General features: G+C 43.4%; 1 protein-coding gene across 6 annotated transcripts in view; it reads right to left on the reverse strand.

Annotated features, from left to right (window-relative positions):
* Tiam1 (TIAM Rac1 associated GEF 1) overlaps positions 1-17,485 on the reverse strand; it is a 360,672-nt gene that overhangs the window by 46,265 nt on the left and 296,922 nt on the right. For all 6 annotated transcript variants that reach the window (XM_046439109.2, XM_058577281.1, XM_046439110.2 and 3 more), the window contains 2 exons: positions 13,903-13,989; positions 8,412-8,636 (listed from right to left, as the gene is read on the reverse strand). In XM_046439109.2, the coding sequence (XP_046295065.1) occupies positions 8,412-8,636; positions 13,903-13,989 (312 nt within the window). The remainder of the gene's footprint in view (positions 1-8,411; positions 8,637-13,902; positions 13,990-17,485) is intronic.

Consider the following 17,485-nt stretch of genomic DNA (forward strand, 5'->3'; position numbering starts at 1 on the left):
CTTCATGTAGACCAGCCCAGGGGCATTTTCCCTAAAGTTAAACTTTTTACAAAAGAACAAAAGACCAAAAACACCAAAGACAGTTTTAGAGAAGAAAAGCAAGATTGGGTACTTTTCCTACCAGACATCAACACACAGTCACAGTAACGTGACATGGCGCAGGGGAGAGCAGCCTGACAGAACAGAGAGCACAGAAACAGCCCCACCCACATGTGAAAGTGTGACAGAGAGCAGGCACACCACTGCAGATCCCTGGGAAAGGAGTGGAACATTTGATAAAGGTTGCTAGCACAGAAGATTACCTGCACGATCCAAACTCACACAATGCACGAAAATCAGGGTCAAGTAGGTGTAAACCAAAAAAAAAGTAGGTGTAAACCAGAAGGTGAGTAGTGTAAGCTGCTAATCTTGGATGTGAAAATACATGGGGCAAATATAGTTAACAACAATGTATTATACATTTCAAAATAGCTAGAAGAGAGAAAATGATGAATGTTTGAGGCATTAGATTTGTTACTTACCCTGATTTGAGTATTATACAAGGAAAACACATATCAGAACATCATACTGACTCCATATCACATACAACCAAATTATACTCCACATGTGTGATATGCCAAAATGCATTCTACTGTCATTTATAACTAAAAAGAATAAATTTTAAAAAATCATACTGCACCCCATAAAAATGTACCCTATAAAGATTAATGTGTCAATTAAAATAAAAAGGAAAATATAGAAGATGATGCTCGTTACCTCAAAAAAGAGGATTACCTCAACAAGGTATAAATACAAATCATGCAAGATCAAACATTATATGTGGCCACAGTTGAAAACTTTTGTTTGTCAAAAGGGACTTCCAATGCACAAGAAGTTTATTTTTGATTCATAGCAAAATATTAACATCTAAAGTATAATCAATAAATCAATAACTAGGTGTATCTGATTCTTAAGAACATATTCTGTATTTTACCTATGCATGCTTTTTAGACTTGATTAAAGATAAATGGGAAAGAAAGAGATAGGGCGGAGGAGTTCACGGCAGATAGTTTGGGAAGATGACAGGATTGATAGCTCTCACACCTTTCAGCTAGACTCTCCTGTCTATTTCCCTACCCCATGAATTTGTCATGACTTGGGACTCACTCTGACCCTCAGACTGTAATGACGTAATGATGTGTAAATATCTAGCCAGGACTTCCACTGGCTTTGCAGATCCTCATGTTGCCCACCAGACAAGCTTCCCCCTGAAGATGAGAGACCTCTAGGAGAAGAGGACCAGCTGACCATCTCCCAACATATGAGCAAGGTGAACTTGAGTCTCCCCTCCCCAGGCAAACCACCAGGTGACAGAGCCGCGTTAGTGGCTCCAGGTGAGGTCAGGAGAACAACCGAGCTGCAGAGCCTGGCCCACACTGCTGAGCCAGACACAGGGCAACACAAACATTGGGCATGTTTGTCTCACAGCAGTGGATTACCACTAAAGAAAGCTGAGGAGGACACCAGCAAGAATGGAATGGAGAATTCAAGCGGGAGAGGGCATGATCTCCCTCCCACACATCGGGGCCTTCTCGGACACCCCCAGCTTACGAGGCTTCTACAGACACACTGTAGTGTGTTTCTGGAAACTTCACACAAGCAGTTCTGCAACTTTCCACTCCTGCTTCCCCTTGGCTCCCAGAGACTGCCTCAGACAACCGGCACTGAAGGGATGACGTTTCTCCTGGACACTCCTGCCCACACTCACCAGGACACCCCACACTGCACAGCTCTGCTAACAGTCAGAGAGGAGTGAGCTGGAAGCAGGGCTCAAAGGGGGTCGATGAAGCGGCCAGAGCAGGGGACCTGCCTGTCTCTACGGCAACACTGAGCTCCTGGCCAGGCACACGGGTGCCCATAGGAGAGGGGACAGGACAGGGCAAGATCCATGGAGGTAAGGATGATCAGGAGGCCAGCAGCCTAAGAGAATGCACAGGCCCAGAGCAGGGCTGCAGGACAGGACTTACTGGCCATCTCAAAAACTGCTATTAAAAAAAATTATTGTTGGAACGGAGAAGATAATTTCTTTGCTTTTTAAACAACTTCCACATTATGTTTCTGTGGTTGAAAAGCCTTTGCAACTGGCACACCCCACACACCATTTGCAGGATAGACAATGCTGAGATTCGGGGCGGTACAAACGCATCCATGTAAATTTACACTGAGATTTACCTTTCATTGATTTGGATTAGACACATTGACACAGCTTCATTTAAGGTCATGCAGGACTTAAATTTAAAGGAGAAAAGAAAAAATTCTTCACCTGATATGAGCAATGTGCATTAAGCAGATTCCCTGATTCCAATACCTCCAGAGAGGAATCAATTTTTGAAAGACCTTATTAATATCTGAGACTTTTTTCCCCCTTTGAGTGACAAGGATTGAATTCAGGGGCACTCAACCAATGAGCCACATCCCCAGCCCTAGTTTGTATTTTGTTTTGAGACAGGATCTCACTGAGTTGCTTAGCACCTTGCTTTTGCTGAGGCTGGCTTTGAACTCAGAATCCTCCCGCCTCAACCAATGGGATTACAGGCGTGCGCCACGGCACTGGCCTAATATCTGAGTTTCAATTTCAGTAGGAAACCCTGGGATCAACTGTTAGGCTCTGCTTTCATTTTGCTTTCCAGGTGGTTAAATGATAATGAAACAGTAAGAATTATACACAAGCAGTCATCATTCATAACCTCAGCATCAACAGTCACCCATCTTAACAAAGCTAAAAAACAAAATTGTTACCAAGCAAAACTATTATATAAATTAAATAAAGTTAAATACACTCCATGGGAAAAAAAAAGGAGGGGTGATATCACAACATAAACTGGGTAGACAACTTAATCACAAACTTCACAAAATTTCAGTGTCTTTGTTTCCTACAGAGAGAAATTTTAAAATGTATAAGAACTGTAGATTTAGGCCTCCCTGTCAGCTTGTTGTGAATGTCATTTGTAAGGGACAGTCACAATCTTTAAAAATATAAGAATGGAAACTCTCTGAAACAACACTTTTTTCCACACACAGGATTTGATGGGCACCATCAATCAAAGCTCACTGGAAATCAAAATTAGGCATTTGGATTCCTCTCATCCCAGCAGGGCCCACAGAAGAAGGCCATGTGCTAAGTGACAAAAAGCAGGGCACACAAACAATTTACAAGACACACATGGCTCTGAATTTTATCGACAAACAAACAGGGGGCCATGTGCTGCCTGGTATCTGTGAGGCTTCAGAGAATCCAAACGCTAGACCATATTTGTTTGCAGAAAGATAAATCTGCTTAGTTCCTCTTTCCTTGCAGACCCTCCCTGCTGCCTGATTGTCTTCAGTTTTTTGGAATCAAGTCCGACAGTCTCCATGGAACATCAGACTAAAATAGAACCTTGTGTTTCACAGGTACGGAACAGAAGCGTGCACTGCCCAGGCTCATCTAGTGCTGACCACGCCTGGCGCTAACGATTTCTCACTGCGACTCAAGGTGCCTTGGACTTTCATGGCAATCACAGAAGCCTTTCCTGTTAAACAAACGCTGCTTAATCTGCTCCCTGCAGGAGGGACATCTGTACTCCTGCACACCACCAGCTTCCACCCAGCATCAGACAGATGTGCTCATCAAAGGTTCCGACTCTCAAGTCCAAGGCTGGCCCTAATTGTCTCTAAGTACTGTGGGCCTGCTGTTAGCCTCAGACACTCTGCTTTCTCCAGCTCAAATGCAGCAATAACCATCTTTAAAATAAGAAGCAACTTCAATCCACAGAGCCCTGGTGCTTTTATTGTAATACTGGGAGCTAGTCACTGAGATAAACCAAGGCACCTGCCTGTCACAAATGGTCAGGTGGAATTCTAGGGCAAGTACATCACAGCAACATTCACTACAAAAATGAAATGTCAGCCCTGAGGGCAGAACCCAAAATGAGACCGACAAGCAGATGCTTGAAACCTTGGGAAGACACCACCTTGGGATGCCACCTGATCTATGATTCATATAATTTTCATAAAAGATGAGTATTTGCATAATTACTGATGCAAATATCTTTGTTTAAATGGTGAATTTTATGATCTACAGCTTATGCCACCACAGTTCTCACAATTGGGGAAAAAAAAGTAGGCATTCAGAATAAGCATTTACTTTTTCTTCTCCCCTAGTTAGAAAAAGGGGTGGGGAGAGGGTGCCAGAAAAGGACACTTATGTTTCAATTCTCTCAATAAATGCTTTATAAAACTTTTTAAACAATTACTTTAGATCTATACTTGCTTCCCTAATTTGATGTTCACCGACGTATTTCCCCCACTGGGTGATACAGGTATCCTGTCCAATAAACTGAGCCAGTCGCTCTCAGCTAGCGGAGACTTTGCCATACACCACTGAAGTCTTGCTGAGACTACTTTCATCACAGAACAACAATAACAAGCAAAAATCTGGCTCGAAATGTTAATAGTGCTAGATGAGATCAAAATAAATCACAGGAGAACATGAGACGGGCTTTTGGAAACCTCACACAAACATCAGCTCGCAACTTCCTACTCTGGCTTCCCCTTCACTACAAGGGCTTTTCTAGAATAACAGCCACTGAAGGAACTGCCTTTTTGTGCTGGACATCCTACCAATATGTACATAAACAAGTGCTTTTAAAAAAAAAAAGAGAAAGAGAGAGACGAAAGCAGTCCTAGTGAGACTTCAACCAGAAGTAACTGGACGGCAAGAGGCCAAGGACAGGAAACCAACTCTCAGAGAACACGTAGGGTAGACTGTCCCTATCCAGTCCCTGGCTTTCCATGCCAACATGGCAATCCATGGACCACGCTTCCATCCTATGTGGATGAAGAGAAGGAGAAAGCACTGCTCCATGGCCCCCTAACAGATTTTCCCTACAAAAATCTCAGTGAAGGCAGATCCCCATATTACCAAGAAGCTACAGGAGCTTTGCAAAGTCACCTTGACATTACCACTGTCTTAGCACCCCACCAGGACAGGAAAAGAGGAAGGGTCCCTAACCAGAAGACCCCAGGGCTAGAGCACCTTAGAATCCCCCGGGGAATTTGAAACAAGCACAAAGAAGGCCTTCCCAGGCAAAGTGATTCCTGAGCTCTGAAAAGGGGCCCTGGGATCTCAGCCTGCAAGACGACAGAATCCCTTTCTTTCCACATGGGAAAGAATAAGCAAGCTGTAATTCATGAACTTAATTTTTATCAGAAAAAAAAAAAAAATCAGCTGTTGAAGATGGAAATGAAGGAGAAGGTAGGTAGTAAGGACATCAAGAATTATCCATCTTTGTTTACAGGCCAGCCCATGCTCATGCTCCCCAGAGACTGGCTGAATACAAGCATTTATTAGTTCTCACAGGTATTATTTTAAACATCTGAGTAACTCACTTAGTCTTCACATCAACCTAGTGAGATGGCTAATGTCATCATCTCTATTGTGTAAGTGAGGGCACAGAAGGATTAAATAGGACTGTTTAAGGGCATGACGGGAACATTGACGGGAACATGGAAATGAACGCAGTCCCCAGAAATCTGGATCCTGAGCCCACTTTTAGCCACCAGGCTGTCATGCTTCCATATAGAAGCTTCTATGTGAGAAAGAGGTCCAGAAATAACCCAACCTTGAAAAGGAACCACATATTTCCATCAGGATTCTCAGGGGAGGATCTGGCCAAGTCTGTGTACTTGGGCTTATGAGACGGCAAGAGCTGGGCAGGAGCAGCTTCCAGTAGACCCTCTCTGGCCGCAGCTCTCTGGACCTGAGGGTCCCCAATACGCTCACCTTGACTCACTGTCAAGGTTGCCAAACACTCACTTATGACCACCTGAGGATGGTCCCTGCATCAAATCTCAAACCTGCCACTCAAAATGGTTCTTATTTTTAGTTACTTTTCTAAATTTAGACCAAGGTTGCCGACCAGGCGGCCCATTGTATAAATTATCTCAGTTGTTTTCTACATTAACTGCAGCTGTGTGTGGATACCGCTTTATCTCTGCCTCATGATGGAGCAATCTTATGGGTTATTTTATCCTGTTTACTCGCTTCCCCTTTTATCTCTCACCATTACATGGGGACTAGGAAGTGGAAGCACCTAGAAGGTGGACAGGCAGGAACCCGAGTCCCACGTTATGGCCATTCCATTGTGACACAACAAAGGAATGAATAAATCTCCCAAAGGTGATTCCAAAATTGCAGCTTTAATGTGTTTTAAACAAAGGTGAGTTCAGTGGATTTACTTTGGAACCTCCACAGCTAACTGGTCTGCAGGACACAACAGGCAGTGAGAGGGGAAGGCCAGCTGCTGACTGTAAATCATCATGTAGAAGGCAGAACAGCCACTGTGTGCAGATCCCACCAGATATTTATAAAACACATAAATATATATTGCATTTTTAATTATTAAAATTGGAAATAGATATGTACACATATATATATGTATACGTGTATATATATTTATATTTGTGTGTATATATATATTATATATATATATATATTATATATATATATATATATATATATACACACACACACAGGTTTTTTTAAGAAAAAATAGACCAAAACATCAACAGTGATTTTTTAAAAAATATTTTTTAGTTGTAAGATGGACACAATGCCTTTATTTTATTTATTTATGATTTTATGTGGTGCTAAGGATCGGACCCAGTGCTTCATGCATGCTAGGCAAGCACTCTACCACTGAGCTACAACCCCAGTCCCAACAGTGATTTCTTTAAAGAAATTCTGCAAGTAATTTCAGGCACACTTTACGTCAGTGTTTGGCAAACCTACCCACACAGGGCCAGATAGTATTCTGGACTTTGCAAACTGTAATTTCTTGTCAAAACTTCTCAACTCGCCATTTTAATGGGAGAACAGAGAAAGGTGTGAATGAGTAGGTGAGATTGTGTCCCAGTGAAAGGTTATTGAAAAAACATGCAGCGGGACTGGTTTTGGTCTGTGGAATATAGTTTGGTAATCCTAGTTTTATATCTATAACTATAGGAAGGGCTCAAATAGGGGAAAAAACATAAAACCAAAAGACAATTTAGCACACACTGTTGCTTGGTGTTATGCATGTCCAAGCTTAAAAAATCCTTTAAATAATGTAATCTAACATAATACTAAAGTCAGAGAGAAACAGGGCTCTGTGAGTGGAATTTTAAGGGATCGATGCTGCCATCTTGTGGTCACATCAAAGAATAACCTTCAAGGTCTCAATTCCCTTTCTTTTAGGGTACATGACTCATTGGAGCCAATTTTTTAAAATGAGACTGGTACATGAGTCCCACAGCGACACATGAACCAAGGAGGTCAATAGTAACCAAATGAAATGTAATCAATTTTCTGAAGCTGCAACAAGTTGAATTCTTCCAGGAAGCCACTGAACGAAAGAATGAGAAGCTTGTAGGGTTTCTTAGCTGGCCTAGCTTCATATGGTAATTTTAAAAACAGCAATGGCAGATAAAATGCCCAATTCAGATGCTACAACTCAGATGTGAAAACTAAAAATGACCTTTTAAATAATTCCAAAATGCAATTTCCAAAATCCAGACCCCAGAACCCAGTCATGGACAATTAAACAAAACAGTCTACCTGTCCATGTGGTTACTCACTCGCCCACCTCTGGCTGAACAGAAATGGGTCGCCTATGTGCGAAGAGCAGGGAAGAGGAAGAACATAAAGCCACTCCCAGGCAATAAGCACAGACAAAGAAAGTAAGAATAGTATCATATGGTCAGAGCCCTCAGGGAAGAGGAATTTGTAGGATCACGGGAGCCCAGGGGAGGCAGGGAACTCTGTGGGGTTCCAGGAAGACTTCCAAGGGCAGGTAGCTTTCAAGCTGCTTCCATTAGGATGAGCACAAGGTTGCCAGAGTGAGGGAGAGGGAAAGGAAGAGCAACAGATGGGGAAGGGCAGGGGGTTCCGCTAACGGCCCATGTTCAGACTCCAGGTTGGAAGAGCCCGAGAGTCAGAGACCAAGCAGCTCCGAACACATTTCCACTGTGGTCATTTCGAGCCTGTCATAAGCCCAAGTACAGGACTGGGATAGGCTGGGAGAGGACTCAGAGTCTCAGCATCTTGTGTGATTCCCAGCGGGGTGTCTCCTTATCTCTATCCATAGTCAACTTTTCTCCAAAATAGCAAACACATTATAAAGCTTTCTACTGGAGGACGGGTAGATTTAAACAAAGACAGTTAATCCATGACAAGAATACACTCCTTGGCCCTTTGAAATTTCCACAGGAAGCACAGGGTCGGTAATCAGCCCATCTCACATGTTTTGTTCTGCCTGCAAGACAGAGGAAGTCCACTGACATATGCAGGCTGCGTGGCAAACCTCCCAGGACTTGGCTGAACAGCCATCCGGGGCCCCCAGCCCTGTGCCTACCTGGGTTGCTGGTGAGGAAGGCCAGGGGGCTCTCGCCAAGGTCCACAGGGCCGTCCACTCGGTGGGGCGGACTTTCCAGCAGCTCCACTCCTCCCTCCAGCTCAGGGTAGGTCCTCACCAGAAGGCCCAGGGAGGGCTGCGAGAGGAAATCTTTGAGCATAGAGGAGTTGAGGGTACCAGCGACACGATTATTGATCTCGAGAATTTCATCTCCCGCCTTCAGGCCTGCCAACGCAAGGTGGAAATTTTTAATGTCACATGCAGAAATCAGAACACAACAGCTTACAAGTTCAGCCAGAAAGGGCACACACCAAGCTCTCCAGAGTGGGGGCCTCAGCTCCTGGTGCTGAGCTACAATGCTCCAAAATGATGATGGGATTGGAAGATTCTGGACATGGGATTGGAAGGTTCAGGACATGGGAAGGTTCAGGACATGCCTGTCCTGACCTCAACACATCACCTAAACAAACTCACTCCTTATTCAATGGATGTGATCTAAGCATTTGCCAATTTCTCTTCACAAATGTAAATTCTGGCTATCTTCCAATGGTTCTGTGCTGCAATCAGGATGTCTGGGGCATACTCATGTCTACTGATCATTTCTATAAAACCAAAACCTGGATCCCCACCAACACATAAAAATAAAATAAAGACATTTTATCCATCTACAACTAAAAAATAAATATTAAAAAACTTTATTAAAAAAAAAAACCCAAACCTCTGGCTATAAATACACAAGTAAAGCTGTCTCACTCCAAATACATTTAAAGACAACAGTGTACAGATGCAAATGCAATACTTGGTCCCCTCCCTTTCTAATGACATGGGACCTTGGGGTGAATTTTTTCAGGAAGTCCCCAGAGTTCTGCTGCTACTTTTGCAAAGCATTATGGGGGAGGGGCCTAAGGGAACAGCCCAGAACAAGCCCAACCTGGAAGAACAAGAAGTTGTGACTAATTCTGGGGCAGTTCAAACCAGTATGGAAGGAACATTCCAGCAGCTGGAGCAAGGGAGAGGCTAGGGAAGAACAGAGAAGGAAAGAGTAAGCTCTCAGCTAAGAAGGGAAAAGGAGTGGCATTCCTTATTTTATATGCTAATGTGTAAAAACACAGTTGGAGAAAGAAGTGAAGAAAGAGCAAAGACAAATGAACTGCAAAAGGGAGAAGTGACCCAGCCCCTCAGGCATCGGGAATCCCACCTCTGGATTCCGAAGAAAAATGATGCTACAGTGAGGTTCTCAGTTCCCAATTTGACTGAGTCACACACCCTGGCTATCCTTACTCGGGTTTCCAAAACATGTGAAATTTATTTGCCACCACAAAACACTCCAAGAAACAGTACCGGTGGAGAGGGAATGGATGAGAAATAAGAATGTTTTTCTCCAAATCAGAGGCAAAATTCTGTGAAGCTAATTTCATTATTAAGTAAAAGATTGGGGCATCCCAACATTCAGATCGAAAATACAAAAATTTCTATTTGTGAAAAGCAAGGTTTGGGGGTTTTTGTGACTGTTTGTTTTTTGGTCTTTTCTTACAACAACCCAAGTACTTATAGTTAGATATTAAAGGAACTTACTTACTATAAGAACAAAACAAGACTTAAAAATCAAAACCATGGATGAGGTTTTTCAAAAAGAAATTCCAGGTCCACATGAACAACAGAACATGACTGTATGGTCGGTTGAATGTTGACCCCACAAAATATGCCACACCCCAGAACCTGTGAACATGGTCTTATTTGGAAAAGGTGTCTTTGAAGTTGTCACTAAGTTAAGGAACTTGAGAAAACGTGATGCTGGGTTACCTGATCCTAAGTCCAATGACAAATGTTCTTGTAAGGACACTCGGAAGACCCAGAAGGAAGAGGAGGAGGCATACGGAGACAGAGACAGAGTATGGAATGATTCATCCACAAGGCAAGGGAGCTCTGGGGCCACCAGAAACCAGACAAGACAAGAGAACAAGAGAGGATTCTCTACAAGAACCTTCCAATGGCTTCCTCTACTTCAGACTTCTGGCTTTTTCCAGAACTGTGGGAAAGTACATTTCTGTTGTTGAAGCCCTGGGTGTGTTGTGCTTGGTTATGACGACCATAGGAACACAATACAGGTATGAATAAGCAGGAGGACCCAATACTGAGGACCAACAAAGCCCCCCCAGCATCCCTCCACCACTGCCTCCCCAGGGGATGGCTCTGTGACTATTGATAATGCCATCGAATCTCTTCCAGTTTTCGTTTGTAAGAGGGAAAGTGGGTTAAGCGAGGGTAGATAAAGTAATCCATGTAAAACTCCATGGAACCTATTCAACAGACATGAGCTCTTGCTGTTAATATTTGGTAGAAGAAACGCACAAACTTTTCTTTCTGGGGCTGGGATTGTGGCTCAGTGGTAGAGTGTGAGGCATGGGGTTCAATCCTCAGCACCACATTTAAAAAAAAATAGATAAAATAAAGGTATTATGCCCATCTAGAACTAAAAATATTTTTTTTAAAAAAACAAAACAAACAACAACAACAAAACACTTTTCTTTCTAACAAAGAATTGCAGCCTGCTCAGAAATAATCCCAACCCACCATGGAGACAGTGACTGACCATGGGAAAACTCTGGAAGTCTCAGGCTGTCTAGAGTAATAGGGCACATGGCTTTCTTGATGGCTCTGTCCTATGTGCCATCAGGAAAAACTTAGATGACATCAACTGACCCTCAGGTGACTCCAAGAGTAGAATGACAGCCCCAAACAAACACGCCACAGTGAATAAGTGCAAAATACCATACTTGGGTACAAAACGTCAATTCTACAAGCAGAGCCACCAGGAGCTTCACCAAGAGCAGCACGTGTGTGAAGGCGAGCAGGTGGGGGTGGAATCCAGGGCTGATGACATCTAGGACATCCAGCCAACGGCCCAGCGTGGCTGACAAAAGTAAAGCAAAACTGAACCTGAATTAATGCAAATGGAACATTCAGGTCCCATTAAGCCATATTCCACTGGACTCTCCCTGGATGCATCAAGGTCATTTTAACAGGGACACTACAGAGACCCTGACAGTATCCAAAGAGCAACGACCAGAGTTGGATTCCACACTCTCATCAGTGGTTCAAGGATCTGAAAGTGTTGCATCTGGCAAGAACATAAGAGATATCAAAGGCTGGCTACAAAGAGGAGCGGAAGGCTGAAGGAGGAGGACACTCTGGAATCAAATGTCACCCACAGGAGGATGCATGGCCCCAGCAAGTCCCCCATTACCAGGAGCAGTGCAGGGAGGGGACTGAGTCTTCACATACAGGCTGGATGTAACAAAACACACCCCAAGACCCTCTTGACACTGCCGTCCACACACGGCTATCCACACATGGGTGTCCACACGTGGGGTGTCGGGCAGTGTGTGGCTCAAGAGGACAACGCTCCTCTACTCTCACATCTGCAGAGAACAGCACTATGTGGGGGAAGAGGGTTGGAGCTGACAACTGTCTGTTTTCATCAAACACCAGGGTTTTGAACTAACACAGGATGTGACTGAAACCAGCACAGCAGATCCCCCACCCCCGGGGCCACGCCACCCAGCACACTCATTGTGCTAAAAAAGATAAAGATCAGGCTTTGGGGTTCGAAGGGGAATAAACCCTGTCATCATCTCTGCACTTGGCTGAGACACAGCTCAGTGTCTGTATCCAATTCCGGCCTCCAGGCTCCCTATGGCCCAGAAAGGGCTGAAGGAAAAAGAAGGAAAGTCCTCCTCTATGACAGACAGTGGGTAAATACTTCTGCCTTTATTTCCCTCTTGGCCAATCATGGCCACTTCTAGGCATAGCAGGTCTGTGGGTTGTGCGTCTCCAAGTTCTTGGCACAGGGCAAATCAACCTGCATAGGGAGCTCGCACACCATGACCCAGAACTATGCCAAACCAGAATGTGGAAGGAGGAGGAAAGAGCCACACTCCTCCTACCCTGACCACGCTGTTCAGCCATCTTTAACAGAAGACACACAGGTCCCTACCTGCAAACACGTGTATCCTAGCCAAGTTTACCAGTGACATTCAACATGGGTTTTATTTTACCACTGTTTTAACAAAACTAAAAATTCCACAGCAAGAAGAAATAAGGACGGATCCCAAACCCTTACCTACGGTAAGCATAGTGGGTTGCATCGTGTCCCCTCAAAAATGCATGTCCACCCAGCGGTCATAAATTGCAGAGATAGCTAAAATAATACAGTAATTATCATCATATTATATTGCAGATATGATTAAACTCGCAATGATTTAGGATGAGTGTTCCACTAAATGACGGTGTTGTTAGAAGCCCAGGTAAAGATAGGAAGGACATACAGAAAGGTCATGTGACTACTGAGACAAAATCTGATAACAGATACAAGCCAAGAATGGCTGGCAGTCACCAGCGTCAGGAAGAGGCACGTGACAGATTCTTCCCCAAGACACAGAAGGAATCGATCCTGCCAATGTCTAGTTTAACACTTCTTGCCTCCTGAACGCAAGGAGAAGTTTCTGTGGTTTGAAGCCACCCAATTTGTGGTCATTTGTTTCAGTGACCCTGGGAAACAGTGAGTAAATACCATCATCCCTTGGGATCCTTGGGGGCTTGATTCCAGGGTTTTCCCTGGATATCAAAACTTGCAGATGCCCAAGTACCTTATGTAAGATGGCACATATTTGCATAAAATCTACAACATCCTCTTGTAATACCTTGCTTGTAATACCTAATACAATGTGAAAGCTGTGTAAATAGTTGTATTGTTTGGGGAAATAATGACAAGAAAAAAGGAGTCTGTATGCTTAGTACAGACCAAACTTACTTATTTAAACAATATTTTCAATCTGCAGTGGGTTGAATCTGCTACTGCAGAACCCATGGATAGGGAGAGCCAATGGTAATCTATGTTATAAAGATTCCCCAGGAGTAGAAAGAGGATGGAGATTCAGGATTCCAAGAGCAGTCTAAATGCATATGAGTCCTTTGAGGGCAAACAGGGGAAAGGGAGGATTTCGCAGGAAAGAGCTCTGCAAGGTGAGGGCAAGAGGGCTGGATCATGAATCCCTAGGTTCTCAACTTCTGATAAGATTCTCCAGGAATGGAAGCAACGGAACGTACGCTTCACAAGACTTTACAATGTCAGGCAAGGGCCAGACAGCTATGACCAGTGCAGAGAGGTCTCCCACAAGTTCCGCTCCAGCAGGAACCTCTGCAGATCTCCACAACCTCCTAGAGATGCAAAACCACCATTTATGGTTTGAATGGAACTTCCCACCAGCACCATAGAAATGGGCTCAGAATCAGATTTAAAACCCAAGAAGATGACATTTCTTGCACACCTGAGTTAGAATAAAACCATATTCTTTGAAAGGGTTTGCAATGTGCCAATGTTCAAACACACCTTACACAAAAATCCTCTGGACTTGTCTTTCTCATCCACCAACTGGAGAAACTCAAAAAGAATTGCAGAAAGACAGACAAGACACTCACACAGACTTACCTTTCTTAGAAGCTAAACCAGTTTCCTTTACACTGTTCACGTAAAGCCTTCGAACACCATCTTCTTCCACGGAAGAAAGTGAAAACCCTGCAAAACACGAAGAACAAGGGCTCATACCTTCTGCATGTTTAGCAAACAACAGGAAGCTCCTGCTGTGAACCAGGTGTGTTTAATGTTTTGGGTTATAGTTTGGAGCCAGAACCTTTCCCCCAACTCTGTTTTACAAAGCAGAAAAAAAAAAAAATGTGTTTTGTGATCCCTCTAAATGAAGTTGCTCCTTATAAAAGTAACTATCACCATTGCATCAATCTTTACATTACGTACCCAGCCACCCACTTGGAAGAAGCTATTTTGTTTTTCCTTGCTTTCTGGTAAATGTCACCCATTTGCCTTTTCCAAACTCTAAGAAGATTAGCTAACCTCACTAGTGTCCCCTGCACTGCACCCTAGGATATGTCACAAATGTCCCACCATATGATGTGTTCATGCTGCCATATGGGCACTGCTTAACAAAATTCTGCAGCAAAGGATAAGGAGCAACTCACTTTACAAATTGAAATTGATTAATTGATTACATACTCCATTAGTGATCATAAGATTAGGAAGTGATTAATCTTAGGCTTTTTTATTAAATCAGAAAAGAAGACAGAGTAAGACCCAGGCATTCTCAGTCATTTCAGGGATTCAGGGTGCTCCCAGTCCTATGGTTATTAGCTTGGGTCGTCACCCTGTTTCTGGATGGCCTCATGACAAACTCTTCATGGGTGAACTGAATATCCAACCAATACCTACTTTCCTAAGCCCCTTGGCAGACACTCCTAAAAGGACCACAAGAATGAACCAAGTGGAATAATTTCAACTCTGAGAAAAAACAAATTCCAGACAATTTATCAATCCCTGTCTAAATGCACAGAGAGAGAAGACATAGTGGTTTAAAAAAAACAGACAAGTAAACAAGAAAAGAGAGTACTTCATTACAAGGGTGGGTACCAGGGACTCATTGAGGCTTTTCAGGTCATGTCCAGTTGAACATATGGGTTTTTGTTTAGTTCACAGGACCAGGAAATGGACAGCCCATGTGGGCAAAGCTGCTCATGGCCCTGCCCACACCCCTGGGTACTGTAACTCCCTCAGACAGCAAATGGCAAAAAGCTGCCGGAGGACTTTCCAAAGTCTTCCTGTTATTCTATTTTGAATGCTATTTTTACAGAAACTTGTAATTTTCAGGTTTTCAAGATGCTTCAATGAAATAAAAACATTTTTATAGATAAACCACTGATATGACATCCGTGTTAACACAGGCATATTTATTTGCATTTCAGTAGTTTTTTTTCCCCCTTTTAAATACTATTACACAGCAAAGGGATGGCAAGGCAAAGAATGAACAGGATTCATCAAACGATAGGCACCTCCTTTCTGAAAGACCTAATTCTATAAAATTCTGAGATCAACATTTTGTTTTTCCTAAAAACAATTGCATCCTGATGGGGTGTAGAGGGAGCAGCCTACTTAGAAGATGGCAGGGGGAAATGCTGAGGGCCCACTCTAAGTCACCACAGGCCAAAGTGTCAGAGATGGCTCAGGCATTTATCTGTATTACCACCTCTTTTCTTAGTCCTCTTTTTAAATAAAGAAGTTAAAAACAAGGAGTGACAGCAGGGAAGCCATCCAGTCTGAGGACTACAATTGACTGTAAATTTTGTTCCAGGTAATCGGATATAAATTAAGGATCTGAGAAGAGGATTGGACTTCTCAAGGTGATAGGGAACTAACTCTCTGCGACCAGAAAGAGGGCAGAAGAAAGGGTAAGGAGCATAAACTACTTTCCAAAGACCACTCAAGGAAGCCCAAATTTGCAAATGTGAACAGAACTCTGCTCTGCCCTGGACCTCACACTGCAAGACACTTGTCTAGAGATCAGGCCAGAAAGGGTCTCCATCACCATCCCCTGCAATGACAATTATGAAGAAAATAGTCAACACCCTACAACTGGTTTTCTTTCTGAGGTGTCTGACGAACATAATGATCTTAACAGCTAACTGGCAGAAGTCAGATTTTCTTTTCCCTTTTAAATAGACTAGCAAAACTGATTCTCAGCAAATGGATCAAACACAGTCCAAAATGATTGCCAACAGGGGGCAGAAGGAGCTCATTCTATATACACCCAACCTATCCAACACCTGGAAGGTTGTCACTTGCAACAATGGGAAGGTGTCATGTGTGACAACCAGAGTAATGATCCTGGGTGGGAGTGGGGGGGATTAAAACCACGTGAGGAAACTAAGAGCAACTCCCATGATGAATGGCCAGATTCTTCATGCAGAAACTCATGGCCAAGGGGAATTTAAACAAGAGACCCAACAGAGACTCAAAACTGGAGTCCAGGATACAGTTAACATCCACACCTCTGCCCTCAGGAGGACGCGTGAGTCGAAATACAATTGGGAGCATCCAGAGAAAAGGAATGCTAAGAGGCTGAACTGGGGCCTACCACCCTTGAGCATCATGTAACCATCTTGATTGATTTCCACAATATAATCTGAGAGTGGAGAGGGAAGAGAGAGAGAGAGAGAGAGAGAGAGAGAGAGAGAGAGAGAGAGAGAGAGAGAGATTAACTCAGTGTTAATTCTCTAACTTTGTTCCATCAATTGGACGGTTAGATCATATTTTCCTTCCTCAAGTGTTCTAAAATAGAAAGCAGCATCTGCCTTGTATTGTTAGATTTTATGTGTGTGTGTTGGTGTTGTGTGCTAGTAGCTTTTCCATACGCTGAACTCAGCATATAAAGGAAGCCACGCTTAAGTAGGTGTCGACATTGGATGCAAATGAGCTGACTTTGGACTCCTAAGTAGCTCCTGAGGCCAGAGGCCAGCAGGTCTCCTATGATTGCAACGTGGGTGCTCTTTAACCTGCTCGGCCACAGGCTTTTGGAACAGTTTATCCCAACAGGAATGAGAGTACTGGGAAGAACTGGCTCAGGCTGAGGTCATCAGCCATGCACAACAGGGCTTTCCAAAGTGAAGTTCAGGAACTGGTGCCAACTGTTTGCTACTGGCAATAATGTAAGAGTAAGACCAAGATTAAGCCCTGAGAACCTCTTACAGAACTGGACATTGCCACCACCTCCAAGTATGCGGCCTGGTGCTTTACAAAAGCAGTGGTAGTTATGAAAAATTGGAAGTTAAAACAAACACTTGCTTCTTTGCATTGGATGGTTCGAGAGGCACTGTTAATAATACTGTGTGGACTGCTGCCTACTGCCCTATCACACCCTCAAGATGGGAAGGGAAGTGGGTTCTGGGAGCAACTTGATTACTTTAATAAAAAAAAATTTAAATACCAAGTATAGTGGTCCCCCATCCACAGTTTCACTCCCCATAGTTTCAGTTCCCTGAGGCCAACTTTTATTTCAATATATGCTTATGGTTATAATTGTCCTATATTATTATTGGCTATTGTTGTTAATTTCTTGATGTGCCTAATTTAGAAATGAAACTTCGTCATAGCTATGTATGCAGAGGAAAAAACAATGTACAGGGTCTGGTACGGTCCACAGTTCCAGGCATCTGTGCAACACCTTGTC

Source organism: Marmota monax, unplaced genomic scaffold, assembly GCF_021218885.2.
Source record: "Marmota monax isolate L192 unplaced genomic scaffold, Marmota_monax_Labrador192_F-V1.1 WCK01_AAM20220418_F8-fsc00125, whole genome shotgun sequence".
Taxonomy (NCBI): domain Eukaryota; kingdom Metazoa; phylum Chordata; class Mammalia; order Rodentia; family Sciuridae; genus Marmota; species Marmota monax.